Genomic DNA, 21556 nt, shown 5'->3' with positions numbered 1-21556 from the left:
GTTCTTTATTCTGTATCTAATTTCTATTAACTATTTTGAGGGAGGAAGACTGCAAGTTTGAGCCCATCCATGGCAAGTTAATGACTTAGTGAGAATCTGTTTGAAAAAAATGAAGTAGTCTGAGGATATAGCTCACCAACACATACATACACAGATGACAGAAGATAATACCGAAGTGAGAACTGTTAAGACTACAGTGGTAAGAGAAAATGTCATGTTTTAAATATGTCTTTTAATAACACTTTAACACTACTTTGGAGTAATGAAATACACTTACCATTTCATCTGCCAAAATGCCATTAAGTCCATGTTTATGTACCAATGCCAGCCAATTCAAACCAACTTTCTGGTAGGGCTTGAGTGACAAACTGGTAAGAAAGAGTTAAGCAAATATCACACATTTATACTTTTATTAGTTTTCAATACAATCTTTCTCACATGACATTTGGGTATATAATGAACACAAAACTGCAACGTCCATACTTGGTCTTACCTTTTAACACAATGCAAGTTATGTACATCTATCTAAGAAAATTCAAAGCATATTCATTTTTAATCGTCTCAAATGTTATTCTGTATTTGTTGAATTACTTTTTCTGGTAATACAAATTATATAAGATAATTCCATGTTTGATCATTGTGTAATGCTACCAAATTAATTCTGGAAATGCTCAGAATATTAGGTATTATAATGTATCACTCAGTTTAAATTTATCCAAGAAAACAGAGTTATACTGACTTGACTTTTAGCACATTAAGGAACTTAATATTACAAAGCCCATAAACATATTTGCTATTTCGTCAGGCTGATAAATCCTTTCTGTACGAGTACCTATCACTCCTAAAATCAGCAGTATGTTTAACTTTAGCATATACTGGCCTATGAATACATTAATGTGTATACCATGCACAAATGTGAATTTGTCAGACATCAATGAACACCAACAAATAGAAAATAACATGTAAATATCAACACTTTATTTAACTTGGAAATACATGAACTAGTCCCTGGAAAGGGAGAGTTAAAACAGATTAAAAGTTTCAAGTGGTCAAAACTAACTGCAATTTTTTATTGAATACCTACCACATACACACACAGCTATCATTTCTCAGATATTACCTTAACCCTTAAAACATCCTATGATGTAGCTATTATCATATTAAACAGATTTAAAAAATTAACATTCAATCCTCAATAATCTGCCTGAGGTTTCATAGCTGTAGACGTGAAGGTTAAAATGCTACTTCAGGGAGTCAGTTCACTCCTGCACTCATTCTCATGCACACTAGGATAACACCTGTACTAACCTATAAACCTAGGAAAAGGCTTTCATTCCCATTCTCCAGCTTTTATCATGTCCCCCAATACACATGTGGTCTGTACACAGGGAAGAGATCAGGAGATAACTACGGTCTAAGGAATGTGTAAGGGGTCAAACTTTTAGATCAAGATGCCTTTATTAAAAGGAGGTAGAAGGACTAGCCAAATAGCTCAGCAGATTAAAGCTCCTGCAAGCAGGAACAGAGGCTGGGGGTATGACCTCCCTGGCCTGTTGGGCTGGGCCCACCCCTGGGGCGCACTGAGATGGCAATTGAGACTGGGCATGGTGCTGCGCCTCTGTAATCCCAGCTCTTGGGAGTCTGTAAACAGGCAGATCACTATGACCCTGATCTAGCAGTGAGACCCTGAACACCCTGTAGACCCTTCCCTAATATACATTTTTTTTTAAAAAAAGGGAGGTAGGGTGAAAGATGTCTACCTAAAATCAGAACCTGTTTTAATTGCAGAGTAGGCAATGTATAAACTTCCTTTCTTAAAAAATTAAATGTAAAGGAATAAAAATTACTAGTTCTAGGATCTTTTCAGTTTGTTTGATGTATTAAAAAATATTCCTTTGCCTCCTTAGCCAATATAATTTCTATGCTACTGCAAAGCCAAAAATTTTACAGATGCAAAAATCTTTAGAGCTTTGAGATCTTACAGCCAGAGTCATACAGCTAACCAAATACAGGTCTACAGTGAGAGATGTCAAGTCCAAAGCTCTTTACTGTTACAGAGCAAAAATGAAAAAGTCCTCTCTGACCACCCACACTATGACCATCACTGAATCCTCCATTATTTTTCTGACTCCTCCTCAATGCATTAGTATTTAGTTATCTTTTATATATAAGGTTGATACTTCATGAAAATGGCCAAACTTAATAAGACAGATACAACACATCACTTGTAAATAAACCTAAGGCTTAAGTGCTATCCTAGTGTACAACCTGTCACAAAACTATTGTTAACAAAAATGGAGACTCATCACCAACACATTAACTGTCAAAATGTTCATTATACATCAAATGTGAAGAAGCAGTGAAGTACGTTTCCATTAAAGATTTATTTTTTTAATTATTTTGTGTGTGAAATTGTTTTCATTTTTATTTATCTTATTGCAGTACCAGGGATCGAACATAGGACCTTATACTTGCCAGGCAGGTGCTTATGTCAATGAGTTATCTCCCTAGTCCTTATTACCAATTTTAAAAACAGGGTAAACATAAGAATGTAGGGATTTGCAATGAATGAATGTATAAAGAAAATGTATTTACACACAGTGTTGCACTACCTTGTCCTAAAGGAGGAAAATCTGAATGACCTGTAGGGAGATGGAGGCATCTGGAAGTCATAATGGTAGCAAATCAGATCTACAAGTTTAAATATCACATGGTTCTTCTCATATGAGAAATACAAATATAATACAAAGCAAAATAAAAGCTATGAAACAGAGAGATAGAACTTTTCCAAATAGGAAATCTAGTGATGGAGGGCAGAGTATGGGGAAGGGAAATAAAAAGAATTAAGATGTTATGTATATGTACCAACTTCCCATAATGATGATAATCCTTATGTATTACAAACGTACTAAAAAAAAATGTAATTTGCTGAGAATTTTTTAACTACTTAAGAACTCCTTTGTGAAGCATATGACAAGTATATCTCCAAATTGATGGTGCTCTTCACCTACTAAATAAAAAAAGGACTTTCTGAGATCATAAAAGAAAATGAGGCAGCAGGTTACTCTGAAGTTGCTTTCTCTGTTAGAGGAAAATTAAATTGGGTTTACATCCCTTGTCAAAGAAAATAGTTTCAAAACTATTTTCAAAGGTGAGAAAGACCAGGAACAGAAACAGCAGGGTATATATGATGTGCTCATTCTGGGCTAAAGTGCAGAAATTCAGAACAAGAGGGACTTGTCCGAAGTGGCTTGTGCATAGAGATGCTAGCTGTCCCCTGATCTGAAAGTGGTGCAGCTGCTGAATACACACCTAATACAAGAATTTAACTGAAATTCTGGTATCCTAGTACTTTTGAGTTAAGTCTAACCGTATCTGTGCAAGACTCATTTAAGTTCACATATCATCAAGTGGTCTCAACCTCTGTTTAACGCAAGGATATAGAACCAGCACAGGGAACCTGTTCGGCCAAGTTCAAGACAAGAATCTCAAGAGAGGTAGGTATGACAGAACTAAAGGACAGGGCATGTATGACTAATACATTGTATATGGATCATGTGAGAAATCTTTTATTAAAAGTTTAAAGCTGGCAAATTTTCTTAAATTGCTAAAGATTTAGAGATGGTTACATTTGTATGAATGAAATTCTGCATTTCTCTCCTTTTCCTTCATGGAATTATGTTTAACAATATATATAATTTTATATATCTATATATATATATAATTTTAAAATAAAAGCTGCATAATTGTTTTGAGATATAGACCAGAAATTTTATATTTTTCTACCAACTTTTGTTTTCTTTTGAGACAGAATTTCACTACATAGTTCACGCTGGCCTTGAACTCTCAGTGATCCTCCTGCCTTAGCCTGCCAAGTACTGATATTATAGGTTTGAGCCAAAACACCTGGCTGTCTACAAAGACTATCTTTAGCAAGAGTTCTAGAATGTTGATCTCCAAAAGGCAAATATATGCCTATCATAATACACATAAACTTGCAATGGAAAACTAAGCAAGATTAGTATTGCTTCAAAGTATATTTTACTACAAAGAATTTATTCTGAAAAGGGAACTCTCCAAGGGCTTGGGGCGTACTCACTGGTAGAGAGCACTTGTGGAACATGTGTACTTTGTAGATCCCCAGCACAATTATAAAAGATACAAGCATAGTAAGATATTCATCACAATGACCTTATATTTTTGTGTGTGTTAATATACTGCCTGGGCGGTACACCAATTAAAAACTGCTTATGTACTTCTTACATTGGTTCAAAAAAAAAAAAAAAACAAGACAATAAATTCCACCCCTAAAAGTTCACTTACATAAACTATCAAACAGTCTATCTCTAAAGCCTTTGGGAGTTGTAGTTGGGATTTGATCCACTAATACTAAAAAAAAAAATTCTTACCTATTAAATGTTTCACTTAAAAAAAGAAAGAAAGAAAAAAAAAAAACAACCAACCCAAAGCCCTCAGTCTGAAGAAAAAGATAAGTGTATTACCAAATCATACTGTTTACAACTTTTGTGAATATGGGTTTCAGAGAAAAAAAATTTAAGTGATGCAATAAAGCACTTGATTTTTAAAATCCAAATTATGATAAAGTAGACTCAACTGGGTAAGTCTTGTAGAGTGAAGAGCTCCCCATATCCAATGCTGGAGAACAAGAGGCAGCAGCTCCAACTACACTTTTAGGAGATGAATTTGCTGATATAGTTCTTTCTATGCAACAGAGAAAAGAGCTTCTTTTGTGGGAACTGCATCACGTTCCCCTACATCATCCCATAGCACCCTAGAAGGGCACAGAAAAGATTGTCGCTTACTGTTAAAGGCCAGTAACCATATCTTTTTTATACCTTGATTCTTAATTATTAACCAATGATCAGCCAATATGCTTTGATCATTAACTTAGAAAAATACCAGAATTAAAACCAACTAAGGAAATCATTTTAACGAGACCTTAGTGCTCATTTTACTAAAATAGTATCAGCAATATTCATAAAGTTGTACAACATTGCATAGTATGGACATATCATATTCTACTCCAATTACGCCCTGATTTTAGAATTGTCTCCATGTTCTTGGTGCTATAAATAACATTACAGCACACAACTTAATATTGTTTTTTTAAAAAGGAAGATTTTGAACAGAGTGCCAAGTCTCCAGGTCACTTAAAAATTAACTTTTAAAGGAAGTTCAAAACCATTTCCCAACCCAATCCCCTCAACAGCATACAAAGTGTGGCAGTTCTCAATGATAAAAAGCTATTTTAATAAGCACTGACTACTGAACAATCTTTAGTGTTTATTCTTTGCAAGAGTTTTTGCAAGGTATTTTATTGAAAGTAGCAACTTGGGGGAATTATTAATCAACTCAATGCAAGTGTCTCCCCTTCTTCCTTCCTGAAGTGTTTCTACTCCAAAAGGAGACTTAAAAATATGGGCATTTCAAAAAATATTTCAGCAAAGATAGAAGATATTTTAATAATTAAACATATGGGTTGACAAACTTTTACAATAACAATTAAATGACATTTTTATAAACACCAAATTTACAGGGGTAGTTAAAAACCACCTTCTAGTTTCTGTGATTATATAAGAAAGTCGGATGTTATCAGATATAAGATCATACCACTCTGCTCCACTACTTTACAATGATATAGAATAAAATACCCTGCTTAGGTAAGGGGGGAAAAAAAAAAAAATCAATGAGAAACCATTCATATACCAGCAGGAATAGGGGTGAGGGTCCTTCCCCGACAACAGCTGTTGCATCTTACTTAATTTCTCTAGATATACTGAAAAAATAAGATCAAATATTTTTTATAACTGAGATAGATAAAGTATAGACAGTATTCAGTAATATTACCTTTGGTTTAGAATAGAGGGTTGTTCTATATTCCATCCACCTCCATTTCCAGTGAGCATGGTAACTTGTTTTGTTAATTTATTTGAAATGTCTTCACATTTGTTCATAAGTCTTATAACTACATCCCTTTCTTGGATCAGTGTCTTACAGTTCCATATCAAATCTTCTGATAAGCCATTAGTTTTACACATCTTTGTGAACTATAGGATGAAAAGAAAAATAATAGTTGAGATCTAATGCATAAAAAGGCAAAACTGTTTCAGGGAAGCATTTATTTAAACTTTTATTCATCAGCTTAAAGGGCTAGAAAAATCTGATTTCTCATCTTCACATCCAAATTCTCCTGTTTCACACTGATATCCTACTGTCACTTTAAACTCACTATGCTGAAATAAAACATACTTTTTCATTAAATGCACAATCTCAATTAGCAAGTTCCTGTTAATATCTCCTATTGAGCTTTTCCTTCAAAATGTCAGCTGCACCTTTTGTAAGAAAAATAGCAGTACCAAAATGTGGTAAATGTGTGTCTGACTTGTTTCCTAAGGTGATAATCTACCTTCCTAACACATTTTTCCTCATCCCTCAAATTGTTACCCCTGTAGTTCTTGAAATTCAAACTGTCATTTAATATTTTGCTCTTTAATTAGTACTTAAAAAAATCTTACATGAATTAAGTTATGACTCTAGAAGAGCTCAGTGGTAGAGAGCTTGTTTAACATGTGAGGGTCTGGATTTGAGCCCTAACACCACCATCAAAAATACACACAAAATTAAGACCAATTCAGTAATTATTTAAAACCAATTTCAATGTGGCATTTGTATAAATGGTTTTGTGTTAAAGCTTAAAAGACGTTATCTTTCAAAATTATTATTTTTTTTTGAGAAAGCATCTTGATATGTAGTTTAGGCTATTCTTGAACTCATGGTGATCCTTTTGCCTCTGCCTCCTGAGTGTTGGGACTTGTTTCAAATGTTTCATTTCTATTCTAGAGTAAGTTAGTAAGACATAAACTATCCAGTCTATTCCATGCGCCACCATATCTGGCAAAATTCATTTGTTTTTTAAAAGAAGACAATGAATACTTCAAACATAAAAGATATATCAGTATTAGAATTTTTCATATTGATAGCTAAAATATATATCCTAAAGAACATTATAAATAATATTTTTAGGAGAAAAAAGGAGAAAACTCAATAGTTGTTTAAAAACAAAATTCTCATAATCTTGAAATGAATAAAGGTTACTAAAATAAACCAATAACCCCAGCACTCAAAGGCTAAGACAAAGGCCAACATAGGAAAACTTCAGTGAGTTCAAGGCCAGCCTGAACTACACAGTGATATATGTCTCACTTTGCCCCCTGCCAAAGTAATTAAAATAGAGCCATCTGTTAGGACAAAACCACACACAACTTTGATTAATGTACCTTAATTAGCACATTCTGCAACATGAATCACCTTAACAATTCTAAATAATCCCTGCAATCACAGTACACTGAAATTCAGAGAAGTTCATGCAATAAAACTTTCAATAGTTACAGAACACACTTATAATTTTATAAAAATGGAGTTCGTAACAATGTTTCATTTCTATTCTAAAGTAAGCTGGTAAAATACAGATTATCCAATCTATTCCAAAGCCATTATTATGAATGGTCTGTAGAAGTTTAAATGAAATCCTTAAAAAAAGAAAGTAACAGCACTGGGAAACACCTTTTGCATATCACTTCACATGTTTACAAGGATAACATTCAAAATCACAAGTTTACCCCCCAACACCACTTTTATGCTTTTCAGAGAGAAGAGCTACACTTATATAGTAGGCCAGATACCAATGTTTTAAGTATTTTTATATTAGAATCCTCATTAAAACACTTTTATTTTTAAATGGAACAAAACAACTACAGACCGAAAGTCTATACAGTAGTGTATGTATATGAGAAAAACCAACAAGATTATTTAAGGACAAGAAAGGAACAGAAATTGTATGCTTTTATGTGTAAAGAACTATTTGATGCCTTTTATTCAATAACTCAATAGGTAAATAAATTTTGTTCTGCAGCCAACAACCACTTACTGTGTAAGTTTTCTCTTTTTTAAGCAAACACTACTCTACCTGGTGAATGTACCTGGTAAGACAGAAAGTCTGTTTTGCAGTGCCTTATGGCTATTGGGAAAGAAAGGTAATAATTTTTAGTATAACAACTGGTACTGTGAGGGGAAAAAAACAAGTTCATAGATATCTATCACAAGAACTAATAAATCTAGGCTCCAGACGTCATTTTAGTAAGGCCAGAAATTACAATGAACTGCTTTCACCAAAAGAAGGGCAGTATGGTTGGTCCTAGAGAAGTAAATGATGAGCCTCAACAAGAAAGTAGAGAGAGTAAATTTAACTTACAGGTAGCAAAAAACTACTGCTATGGTTTTAGGTCAAATGTGACATATTTTTCTCTTCAGAAAGTGCATTATGACCATAATGTCTTGACTGAAAGCAAAAATGCACAAAGAAAGCTCTGAAATGAGACAGATGATCTATCCGTGACATTTAGAAAGCAGAGTCAACTTGGTGTAGGGACATGAAGAGAAGAGAGGTAAACATGAGTCCAATTCTGGCTCAGACAACTAAGTGATTAGTGGTACTTTCTATTGAGACTTTTACCTTTACCAAATAGAGGGAAACCTGATTCTAGATGAATACTAAATTTGGGTGCGGGGTTAGAGAGCTCCATGGTCGTGCACCTAACTAGGATGCATGAGGCAGTGGGTTTGACCCCGAAGTACCACCAAAAACAAAACATTTTAAAATTTGGGGTAGGTACCAAATTTGGAAGAGCAGCAAGTGAGGTTAGTTCAATGTACACTGGGAAAAGACGCAGGCTGAAGAAAAAGATGGTCTACAGGTGGCCATCAAATTAAAGTCAGAGATGGTGATAAGCCTATGTATGGAAAAGCACATGGCACTGAAAGATTAGTAGACAGAATAAAACCTTAAGGAATGTAACATTTAAAGTTTTTAAGACAGAACAAAGAGCAAGAAAATAGATGCACAGGATAAGAGGAAAGCTAGGGAAATGATAACTGCAAAAAAGAGATCATAATTTCAACTGTCAAAAGCACAAGCAACTTACCTGATTTCTTTCACTGATTAAAATGAACTTATCTAACAATGTAGCACATGGTAAATGCTAATTTCTATAGCATTTCTCATCGACAGTTCTGAGGAATTAAATAAACATTTATTGTAGTTATAAATATACAATGGAACTATGTGCAATGGTGATGCTTTTAAAATGTACCTTAAGCACCTGGAGAGGTAAATGCTGATCTAGTAGCTACCATTTATCTAAAGATATTAGGGTATCTTTGAAGGTTAGTAATTTACCATAATATAAGCTTAGTGATGAATAATTAATTGTATTCTCCCACCACCCAATATAAAATCTTTAAGAAATAGCTAAGGAAATAAAACATGCACTATTAAGATTTTTCACATGTGTAAGTCATATTACTGTTATTACCAAAGCCAGTATTAGACTCCATAAAAATTTATACAAATTAAAGCTGAAAAAATGAATGTGGCATTATTCTTGAAATACTTTCAAAAGCTGCACTATATAACAAGTCATTTGGGGAAAAGCCAGCATGTCATGATCTGATGGGTAATTATCAGCTCATTGCTCTCTGCCTCTGGAGTGCTTCTGGAATTGCAAGATTTCTACTATATCATCCTAAGAGATGAAAAATTACCAGTCACATATTCCAAATTGTTGGATAGCGTAAGCTGTCCAAATTCGTAAGTTTAAAATTGATATATCTATTTACTTAGTTTTACAGTATTGGGGACTGTACCTACAACCTATGACTGAGCTATGTCCTCAGACTTTTTCCTGTTTTGAGACAGAGACTCACTTAAGATTCCCAGGCTCAGCTGGAAGTTGTGATCCTCCTGCCTTAACCTTCTAGAGTGCTGGGATTTTGCAAATGTGCGACATCATACCCGGCCCTTTTATTTTTAAAAAATATAAGCCAGATAAGTATTCAGAAGTCACCAGAAAGAATCAAATGTAGGGGTGACCAATGCTCACTTAGGGAACTTGGAAGTAAAAGGAAAGCAGCATTTATTCTACATTTGCATATAAAAAGCAACTACATAGAAGAAGGATAGGTGCAAGGTGAAGGATAGGTGCAGGGTCACTGTTAAGTACTAATGATAGTATTAAAATACTAATTATTCAACCCTTTATTAAGTTATGGATGTAACTTAATAAAGTCGCATCAAAAGCTGCAATACTACACACAAAAAAGTCTATCTTTCGGCCAGCAAGATAGCAGCTCAGCTGACTAAAGCACCTGCTTATATAAGCTCAGGGAGTGTGGATCCCTAGCACCACATGCTGCACCAGCTACCCTCCTCCCCCAAGGTGGGCTGGGCAGGCCAGAGTCTGGGTGTAGAGATCATGCCTGTAATCCCAAGCGCTGGACAAGCTGAAGGCAGGAGGATCACCATGAGTCCAAGCTATATAGTGAGACCCTGTAGCAACCAAATACATTAAAAAAAAAAAAAGCAAGCCCATCTTTTGATGGAAGAATACATCACAAACTTCTGCACATATACAAACAAAAGCAAGGCAGCTAAGAATTGGACAAACAAAGTGCTGATCAAGTAAAAGTCATCACATATATTGTATGCTGTACGGCTAATCTATGAAAGGAATTCAGCTATAACAACATGAATGGTATAAATGATCTTCAAAACTACCACATCAAAGCAGGAGTTGGAATTGGAAGTGGCTATATAAGGTAAAGAAGGGAAAGAGAAGAGAGCTAAATCTTACTTAGCTATCACATTAAAACTGACAGATAAGGCTGACAAGTAACAAAAAGCATTGTCCTACCAATTTGATTTGAAACTGTCTCATTGCTATTTGTCTGTCAATAAAATTATGGAAAAAAAATTTTAAAAATTAAATTAAAAAAGCATTATAGACTAGAAATACACAGGTGACGAGGAATCACACAAAAGCAGTAAAAGCAGTTATGTATGGGGGAACAGGTTGGGAAGAGAGATGGCCATGAACATGAGGGGAGAAGAGCTCACAGAACTATTTAATGTCTTAATCCTAAATTTAAGTATAAATAATAAAAAGTAAATTTAACCAAAAAAAAGAGTAGAAAGCCAATATGTATGGTACAATGTTTTATAACTTAGGGTGAGAGACTACGGCACCCACCTAGCAAAAAATTACTGTTGTCTCCATTCTACTTTCCAAACAAAGATTAACTGTCCTAATGTTACTTAGCTTCACCAAAAATTGTTTCGGTGATCCCCCCCCCACCCCTTACTGGGGATTGAACTCAGGAACCTACGCTTGCCAGGCAAGCGCTTATTCTACTGAGCTATCTCCCTGGCCCTAAAAATTATTTAAAAAATACATAAATTACCTGGGGAATACAGGATTTGAAATCTAATATTACTGATGAACACAGAAAATATAATCCTGGAATGAAATATTTTTAACATATATATACATAATGCCAAAATATCTTAAGTGGGGAGTGGTAGAATTTGGGTAAATCTTACTTTCTTCTTCATATTTTGTTTTATACAAAATCACATTCAAAAACTACTTTTGTGGGAAAGAAAAATATTTAACTACTACCTCCTAGATAATTACTTGAGAAAAAGAGTATCAAGATTACTATCTTTTTGATTTAAAATGTAATTACCCTTGAATAATTTCAAAAAGTGGTAAATGGCTGACATACCCTACACTTGCCACAGCGTGTCACTCTTACTGTACAAATACTTTAGCATTCCTTTGGGAAGGGAGAAATTCTTCAAATGAAATTTAGTTCTTAGGTTATTTAATCCCTACTTAACAAGTCACCTGCTGAGGACAGACTTCTGACCTTATTCATTACTCTAAATAGGGGGCAGCAGCCTACAAAGCACTGAGGATGCATTTATGTTTTAAAACAAAAAGAGTATCAAACTTACACAAACTAAAGCCATTAAGAATCTTAAAAACTTAACAAAATCTCTATCTGGGAAGAGTCATATAAATCACAATGCCATGATAAATGGATATATTTTACAGAAATCACTGAGTAAAACAATGTAAAAAAAAAAAAAAAAGATCTATGGTCCAAGTAACTGGCAGATATAACAAAAGAAGCACAAGTGTACAAAATGAACTATGCTTGAACGGTTTGGTTAATAGCCAAGGAAAACTATATCTATACAATCTAAATGTTGAAATAGATGCATATAATGAAAATTTTAAGTAGAGCTATTCACAAGTTGAGCTGTTCATGAATTACTGGTCAGTATAAATAATTACTTGTTCTAATTTATGTATTAAAAGCAACATAATAAGATTTATCATGAATGTAATAGTGTCCAGCCGTAATGTCCACAAGGCTATACAAACATTCAGTAAGCAGACAGTAAACTGATGCTACTATATGTGTGAAATCTGGCAGTGTGGTGTTCTTATAACACCAATTTCACCATATCAACAATACTAGCTTTTAAACTAAGGACACTTGGCATGCTACCTTTCCTAAGTCAACCTGATTTAATAATCTGGTTTTCTTTCTTTCTTTCTTTTTTTTTTTTTTTTTGGCAGAACCAGGGATTGAACTCAGGCTCTTGCACTTGCGAGGGAAGTGCTTATTTGAAGTGCTTACTCTATTGAGCCATTTCCCCAGCCCAATCTGGTTTTCTCTAAAGAGCAACTAAATCAACTAAATTACTGCTTGCATGTAGAAAAACTATAGGTCAGATGGAAAAATTATAAAGAATCATTAACAGTTAGTTACTTTATTTTTGATACAAGGGGAAAAATAGGAAAAACAGCTGCAAATAAACACCCTATGAGATAATATATTTTTGTTTAAAAAAAACCTTCATGCAAAATGAGGTGATTAAGTATAATTTCTGACAAGAAAATCAAAGCAATATAAAGATTTAAAATTATTGTATTGATAATTAGCAGATACTATGCAAGCATATTATGTTTATATTCTATATTATATACAGCAGACTTTCCAGCTTTACTTATTTTTAAATAAGCTTAAACAATAATTCTAAGAGCTGGCTAAGTATCAGCAAACCTTTAGGAATATATGATACCTTATCATTTCTGTAAGTTTTACTGAGTAACATAAACAAAACCTCATAATTTTAACCATCATAGGAATGTTTAACTATAATATATATCAAAGACTTATTGTTTCAAAGTTTAGAGATAAAAATATCAAACCTTACTGATTAATAGGAAGGAATAAACTATACAGCTTTTTACCATAACATATATAATATCGCCTTTTCTTTTGATAATTTTATTATAGTTAAAAGTGGTTGTATAATCTAGTCACATTTAAACTCTAAAGTTTCTGAAAAGTAGATGGTAAAAGTTCTAATTGAAATTCAAAGCTTACATAAACTTATTAATTTAGACAATTAATTTGGGAAAATTTATTTGCCTGTTTTTCTCATGTAAACACTATTCATTGAACTCAAGTAAAAAAAAACCAAAAAAACAAAACCCTCTACTTTTAATATGCTTTTCAACTATTACCTAAAATAGTCAACATTTTGATGGCTGGTTGGAACAAACAATATAGCCTTTATGTTCAACTTTTAGAAATTTGCAAGTAATTAGGAGGTTTAAGCAATGCATGATCTCCAAAGTCATGTCAAGACTAATTTGAACTATGCCAATTAATTAGTAGGGGAAATATGGTTTCTACATGTTAAGTTAATGAATATTTTTAAAAACATCTGGCACATATACCACTGGTAAAATTGTACAATATTCTTTTACTCTTAAGGTATCTGGGCAAGTAGTTACAGTGACTACATGAAATAGCGCAGATAATTGCATTCCTTATTAAATAAATTAGAATCCCAACAAGCCTGAGCAACCCAATTCTGTAATAACATAGGAGACCATCAAAGATTAAAAGAAAGAGGAAAAGAAAGAAAAGAAGAACAAGAAAGCCCTTCAGCAAATATTTTAACAAATAATCACCCAGGCAAAGCCAAACAAGTTTTGAAAAGGCCTGCTTTGACAGATGTTCTCTGGAAAAGCAAAGGCTTCGGGCAAAACGAATGGTCTTATTTTTTTTAAAGCTATGAAGTACTAGCAATGTTTCTAGTTTTCAAACATTTTAAGTTTTAAAATGTTGCTTCTTATAACCACTGTGCAGGTTCTATCACTAGCTTAAGATACTTTACAAAGGTCCTCACACATATTTGAGTTTGTCACAGATATAAAGTTAACCACAAAGCAACTTTGCTCTGTAACTTAGGAAATATGTCCTGAAAATCTTTACAAAGCAGCCAGAGACACTTCATCTTCAAAAGCTGTAAAAATTCACCCATACTGCTTTTATTCTAGGGCCTAGATACAATCCACACTATAAAACTAGTATCCTAAGAGTTGAAGCAAAATTTAAGGGTTCTTACATTCCTCTCTACAAGAGTAAGATTTGATGACTGGTGATATTTATAAAATTCAAATGCAGGTATTTGGATAAAGCTTGTTTATAGGAAATCAAATTTCACAAAAGGATCATGCAGAGTACTTACCAGAGATTATGCCTTCCCTTCACCTAATGCTTCAATTCTAGGTTTCCACAAATTTTTCTATCTTTCCAATTAAAAACGCTGCAGCCTGATACACTCCATAAAATGGCCGCGATGTTTAACCAAGAAAAACATGTCAGAGACTGAGCTATCATTTTAGAAGAAAAAGAAAACAAACAACTGCTTCCTTTGTGGTGACGCCTGAAACACCTAGGCTTGGCATTTTAAATCATGGAGTCCTCTGGACGTTGCTATTGCTCTTCAAACAGTTGTAGTAAAAACTCTGCCACATTCCTGCTTTCTGCATGGCATCTCAGCAGTAACAGATCAGACAGGCTAGCAAACAACTCCTTCCTAAATGGAAGGTCTAATTTCTTCTTCTGCAGTGAAATGAACCAAGATTCTATGCAAAAGAATGAGTGACAGTATTCCCAGCCAATCAGCTTGGATTTTTCAGGAAAATCACCACTTAATTCATTCAAAATTAGGTCATATGACACTATTTGAAACACTATTGGCTTACAATGAAAGTAATGCTTGACTCTACACAGGATAAGGCCACCCATCTATGCTTCCCTGGGCTGAAGACAACTTGACTATAAACGGTATTTTAAATTACACACACACAGGGAGGAAAAAAGAATGTAGCCTTACCAGAGCTTCCCAACTGTTAAAGGGCCGGAGTTCTGTTATCTTCTGAGCTTTTTTCTGGGAGCACTGAGGAATCAGAGTGAGCTCACCAACTGAGGCACCCTGAAGGAAGTGGAGGATTTTACCTTTGTAGCCATCCTCCATCACTTCTTCCCCACTGCTATAGTCCTCATCCAGAGAGCTGCCGGCATCAGAACCCGAGTCATACTCAGAGTCTTCAGTGGCTTTTTTAGGGTTAAATACATTTTTTTTACGTTTCTTGTTGAATCCATTTTGTGCTTTCACAGAAAATTTCTGTTTCAGTTTTGTTTTAGCTGCATTTTTAGGAAAATTTTGAGTCCTTGAAGAAACCTCCTTTCCATTTGGAACCTCACTTTGTGACGCATACTGCATATCTGTATATAAAAGACAAAAACAGTAACTAAGTTAGAAATATATAAAGATATAAGACTCCCAATAAGAAAAACATTAAGTTTTATGTATTCCTTATAAATACAAAAAATTCAATTGCAATTTTTGTTAAATTAAGATATACCTTAAGAGAAACACTCAAACAGAATTTGAGATCATGCACTAAGTTTATAATAATTAGTTTCAAAAGCTGGTGATAATTTCTTTTCTAAAAGTGAGTTAAATATCAATTTCCATTTTATGACAAAGGTACTACAACTCTTCAAATGGCATCTTCATACTCTAGCAGCCCCGTCCCCAAGCCAATAAAACAATGCAATGGATCCAGGGAGCTTGCTAACAAAGTGTTATTTCAAATACCCATGTTATAATCACTTTTTCCATCACTCTCCCCACTATTCTGAGTTTATCATTATTAGCATTTATACCAGAATTGAAAATATACTTACTTAAAAAAATTTTCTCATTATTGAAAAGTATGATTATGCTCTCTGAATAATCTGTCATGTTTCATCTAATTCTATGATGCCTGTGAAACAAGGCATCACAGAATTATTTTCAAGAGTAAAAACCTTTAATATAATTGGCCCTTTGTGTCCACAAGTTCCAAATCCATGATTCAATCAACTGTGAATCAGAAATACTTGAAAAAAATTTTCCATGTGTACTGATCAGATATAGACCCTTGTCATTGTTCCTAAATGATAAAATAAAACTATCTGCATAGTATTTATACTGGATTAGGTATTATTAAATAATCTGAAGATTATTAAATGGGAGGTATGTATGAGTTAAGAGTTAAACTAATTTACATGAGATTCAAGCCATGAAGCCATGAATCACTAAGTTTTGGTATGGGGGGGATCCTACACAATCATACACAGATATTTAGGAATGACTGTACTAATTTATAATTTTTCTCTGTTAACAAAGAGCTTTCATAAAATAGTGTTCTCCAGGTAAAGAGTACTGGTAATTGTAAGTAGTTTTCCTTACAAAACACCTAAAACCAGCATGCCATGTTTTTTTCCCTTCCAGCACTTAGCTTTTAAAGCTAACTTTGCCTGCTTAGGAAAACACAGGGACCATGGTTTGGTCCTCGGCACCACATGCTACTATACCAGCCCTGCTTCTGGACATGCTGAGCTGGCCATCCAGTTCAGGCATGGTGACTGAGGATCACTATGAGTTTGAGTTCCATAGTGAGACCCTCTACCAAATACATTTAAAAAAAGGCTAACTTTGCAATTATGAAGCCCTAAGTTTACTTGACTCTTGCTTAGGGATGTTATTAAACATGTGTGGCTCAACTCTGCCCTATCAGCTCTTTCTTTTACCATTTTTTAGAGTGAACAGTATTCCCCTGGGTTCATACTTTTATTGCACACCAACACAAGTTTCTGATTCTAGTGTTTGACAAGTTTATGAAAAATACAGGCCCTGCTATCTGACTAACTTAATGATTGCAAGATATAAACATGCACAAGACCCGCCCTGAGAGCTGTTCAGACATTTAAAATATTGCTTTTACACTTAAACAGGCAGTTTATAAAGAAGGCTTACCTACCAAGACCAGCAAAATAGAAAAAAGTACTTATGGTTTTTACTTCATACTGCCATAAATAGGACAAGACATTTAGGAAGTGGTCATGTAAAATTTTTTACATCATTAGTTTCAAACTTTGTAACACCGTTTTCTAATAAGGGTCTAACATGCAGACTATGTTGGGAGTATGTTTTTCTGTGCCTAAGGTCATTACCCTGGTCTCCTGCAAACACTCTCAGAGATTCCAAGGCTTCCGTATATATCCACTCATGTTCTTTGAGTACTTCTCTTAGTTCCTAGAAAGAAGGCATTAGGGTTCTATTACAAATTAGCAATATGCAACATTCATACAACTTTTAATATACGTTATTCAACTAAGAACATAAGAGAATTGATATCTCACTTTTGTCTCAGGCTGCTCTACAAAGGGCATTCTGTGTAACTGCATCTCTGCAAATGTATTGAACTATGCTTACCAAAGGGATGAGAAAGCCTATCAAAACTTCGTTATTTCTAGTACTCCCTGTAAAGTTCTCTGGATACTGGAGGATCAAAAAAAGTATTTCCTCAATTAAACACTTGGGTGACTGATACAAGATCGCTTTGAGGGCTGGAGAGATGGCTCAGTGGAATAAGCACCTGAGTTCAATCCCTGGTTCCATAAAAAAAAAAAAAAAAAAAGATTGCTTTGAGTTCAAGGCCAGTCTGGGCTATATATAGTAAGTTCAAAGTGAGCCTCAACTACATAGTGAGACTATGCCTCAAAAAACAAAAACAAACCACAAAGAAACTTCAATAAGTAGCTAGACTTTTGCACAAAGTTTCAGTGCATTTAAAATACTGGTATACATAGAAACAAAATTTCGTGTTCAGCTCATTAAAACTCAGTAGATCACTCCCTGAAATCAAGGCAAATCAATGCACTCTCAATGGTACACACACACCTCAACAGGGGAGCCGTGGAGGACAGCCCTTCAGCACTGGAATGCTTAGCACTCTCTAAAGACTCGCCATGTATCCTTACTATCCAAGCAGCATAACAAAGTTTGTGGAAATTTAAGGCAATGAAATGCAACATTACACTTTAAAACTCTTCTAAGTAATTTTAAGAATAAGAAGAGCAACAAAAAAGTCTAAGTAGTTACTTGAGGAGGGAAGGGCCATGGCTTTCCAGGCGATTTACATTTCATAAATGAGTTTACAATATTTCTTAAAGTACGTTTGCTACTATGAATTATATACTAATACCCTGATCAAAAAACAAAGTAAAAATATGTAAAAAACTTAAAAGTATAAAATAGTTTATATAACATTGATAAAAACTTTAATTGCAAAAATATAAAACTTGCCTCAAGCTTTTAAATGGTTAAACACTATTTTGTAAATGTTTATTTAATATACATAAATTAATTTCCATATTGTACTGCTCACCTGTTTATCAAAATTGGGAAATTCCTTTTGCAATTTCAATACAATACTTTCCTGCTTTTCCCAATTACTGCTAGATTCTGCAGACTCATTTGATTCTTCTCCCTAATGGAAAGAGGAAGAAAAACAGAACCAATTTAAATGATATCAGTAACAATGGTATTAAGGTCATTACATTCACATTTCAACACGATTTGCAAACTACACATTTGATTGGAATATAGTGTTTCTTTTTGTTCATGTGAACACTGACGAATGTATATCTTAGATGACAAAACTGCTGACTTCAGGGCACTAGAAGGTGAGTATAACTGTATTCATTATATTGAAAAGGAGACAAATCTGCTAAAACTACAAAACCCCTAAAATCAGTATTTCATACATAATCCTACTATTTCCAAAATAATGACAAGGCTTTTTAAAGTGATGCAAATATTTTATCATGTTTACAATTTTATACCCATCTGTAAGTTTAAAATTTTTAAAATTCTCAATACACAGATTGGACTCAGTGATTCTCCTGTTTTCAGCCTCCCAGCGCTGGGATTAGAGGCACCACCACACCCAATCTCAATCATCTGTTCAACATGCCTTGGGGACAGGGCCAGCATGGCAAAACAGGGACAGAACCCAGGTCCCTGCATCTGCCTAAGCAGGTGCTTTAATCTGCTGAGCTATCTGGCTGGCCTTCTACCTATTAAGTTTTAAACACTGAGAGAAAAGCTTTGATTTCAGTTCTGAATCCCTAATGGCTTAAATACTAATTGTCCAATGATAAAACAAAACTGAAATGATACAAAGCACTTGAATAGTTATACATAAAAACTAAGATTAATCTAGAAATAATTGGAGGTATATATATATATATATAAAGTTTCACTTTTCTTTTACTTCCTTTTACTTGAAGCAGTTACATCTCACATTTAAGCAAAAATAAACTTCTTTGTATTCATATTTAGGAAGAATTTTTATTCTAGTCAATATAAAGCTAAGACCTCTGCTAAGAACTGCATTTTATACTATACAAATAAGATAACCAGTCCACTATTTTCTCTTTTTCCTACTTTATTGTTGTCCAACAGTTAATATTTCAACAAGGTAGAAATATCTTACATATCCTACATACTTTTCTTTTATAGGAACAAAATGAAGTTCTCTAAGACAGAGCAATGCAATGCAAAGGAAAGGCTGGGAGTGTACATCCACAGTGCAGGGCTTACCCAGAATGCATGAGGCCCTAGGTGGATTCCTAATACCAAAGGGAAAAAATGCTATGCAAGTTTGCAAAAAGAAAAAAACTAGTATAGGGTCTACAGGGTCTTACTATGTAGGTTGGACTTGTGGTGAGTGATTCTCCTGTTTTCAGCCTCCCAAGTGCTGGGATTACAGGTGCCTGCCGTGCCTGCCACCACGCCCAGTCTCAATCTCCGTCTCAGCATGCCCCGGCTGTTGCGCTCTGCCAAAGCAGATGCTTTAGTCCACTGAGCTTTCTGGCCAGACCCTTGTATTTTTTAAAGGAAGTGGTCTCTCTGGGCTGGAGCACAGTAACACTAGATGGGCTACAAGACTGAAGAATTAAACCACAATTAATAATGCATTAAAATAGCAGGAACAATGGGATTTTGACCAGGGATACATAAAGTGCTTCAAAACCCCTCAGAAATTCATACTTCCATTCTCACTTAACAGTGAAGACACTGAAATCTCAAGGCTAAGCATTTTAAAGGTCAGTAATTAGCTGAATGGAAAAATAAGATGATTGGCTCTAGATCAGTATTTTCCCACTACACAGATTTTCTTTCTTTCTTTCTTTTTTCTTTTTTTTTTTTTTTATTTAGGATAGGGTCAATAGGGTCTCACTACACTGATCAGACTCATAGTGATCCTACTATTTTCAGCCTCCCAAGGGCTGGAATTACAGGTGCATGTCACCATGGCATGCCAGGGATCGAACCCTGGTCGTGGCATCTGCCTAAACAGGTGCTTTAATCCACTAAGCCATGTGGCTGGCCCACTATAGACATTTCTGAAACTTCAGATGCTCAAACAGCACATTCCTGTTTTAACAAATGTATCAACGCCCGCCAATGGAAAGATAAACTATAACATATACATAAAATATATTATTATTGGCCCTAAAAAGAATATAGTGCTAACGCACTGTATAATCTGAATGGATCCTGAAAACATGATGCTACATAAAGGACAATGAGCCAGACATAGTAGCATGCACCTGTAGGACCAGCTACTCAGGAGGCTGAAGCTGGAGGATCACTGGAGCACAGGAGTTCAAGGCTGTACTAGGTAGGATAACAAAACCCCATCTCAGGGGGAAAAAAATAGAAGGTCACATATGATTTTATTTTATGAATAATGCAGAATAGGTAAATCCAGAGAAAGGCAAACAAGTGGCTGCCAGGTGAAGAAAGAAATGAGAAACAACCTAATGAATACAGTACTATGGGGTGATGAAAACACTGAAACTAGGTAAAATGCCAAAGAACTAGCCTAAAATAGTTAATTTTACACAAAGTGAATTTCAGCCCCTATAAAGATAAGGGGTGGAGTAGGGTCTAGCTCAGTGACAGGGTGCTTAGCATGCCTAAGGCCTTGGGTTCAATATCCAACAACAAAATATCAGTACCACCAAGATAAAGTACCTAGAGACTAGCGAACAGTGGTATAGTTACTGTGTTCAGCAGCATATTCAAATGACTTTCAACATTCCTTATAAATTGCTGCTTACTTTCAGACTGTACCTCCTGCCAACTGTCCCAGTCCTTAGTGACTGAAAATATACAAGATGTTCAATAGTTACATTAGAGCTTTACAGAAACCAGAAAACACATGCAGTCTGGACCCAAATTTGCCTCAGTGGGCCCAGGAGTTATGACTAATTCAGTTTGGTTTATTTTCTAGCTCTAAAATAAGATAATTAGAACACGTATTTGGCATGGACAAAAATACTCATTAATGCTCCACAATTCTAGGAAACATCAAATTGCTACTCACAAAACAGTAACAAACCCTGTAGACCCTGTACCAAACATATA

The 21556-nt window shown here is 34.6% G+C and overlaps 1 protein-coding gene across 2 annotated transcripts in view; it reads right to left on the bottom strand.

Annotated features, from left to right (window-relative positions):
• Smarcad1 (SWI/SNF-related, matrix-associated actin-dependent regulator of chromatin, subfamily a, containing DEAD/H box 1) overlaps window positions 1-21556 on the bottom strand; it is a 94335-nt gene that overhangs the window by 22970 nt on the left and 49809 nt on the right. Inside the window, exons 7-11 of one of the 2 annotated variants that reach the window (XM_004640621.2) lie at window positions 18507-18608; window positions 17290-17371; window positions 15122-15513; window positions 5869-6068; window positions 278-368 (exon numbers count right to left, since the gene is read on the bottom strand). In XM_004640621.2, coding sequence (XP_004640678.1) covers window positions 278-368; window positions 5869-6068; window positions 15122-15513; window positions 17290-17371; window positions 18507-18608 — 867 coding nt within the window. Of the gene's footprint in view, window positions 1-277; window positions 369-5868; window positions 6069-14470; window positions 14845-15121; window positions 15514-17289; window positions 17372-18506; window positions 18609-21556 lie in introns of those variants that run through there. The other variant, XM_004640624.1, reaches the window with a different exon arrangement.

This window comes from Octodon degus, unplaced genomic scaffold (assembly GCF_000260255.1).
Source record: "Octodon degus isolate 3935 unplaced genomic scaffold, OctDeg1.0 scaffold00125, whole genome shotgun sequence".
NCBI classification, from domain to species: domain Eukaryota; kingdom Metazoa; phylum Chordata; class Mammalia; order Rodentia; family Octodontidae; genus Octodon; species Octodon degus.
This window is presented reverse-complemented; position numbering and strand designations above follow the sequence as displayed.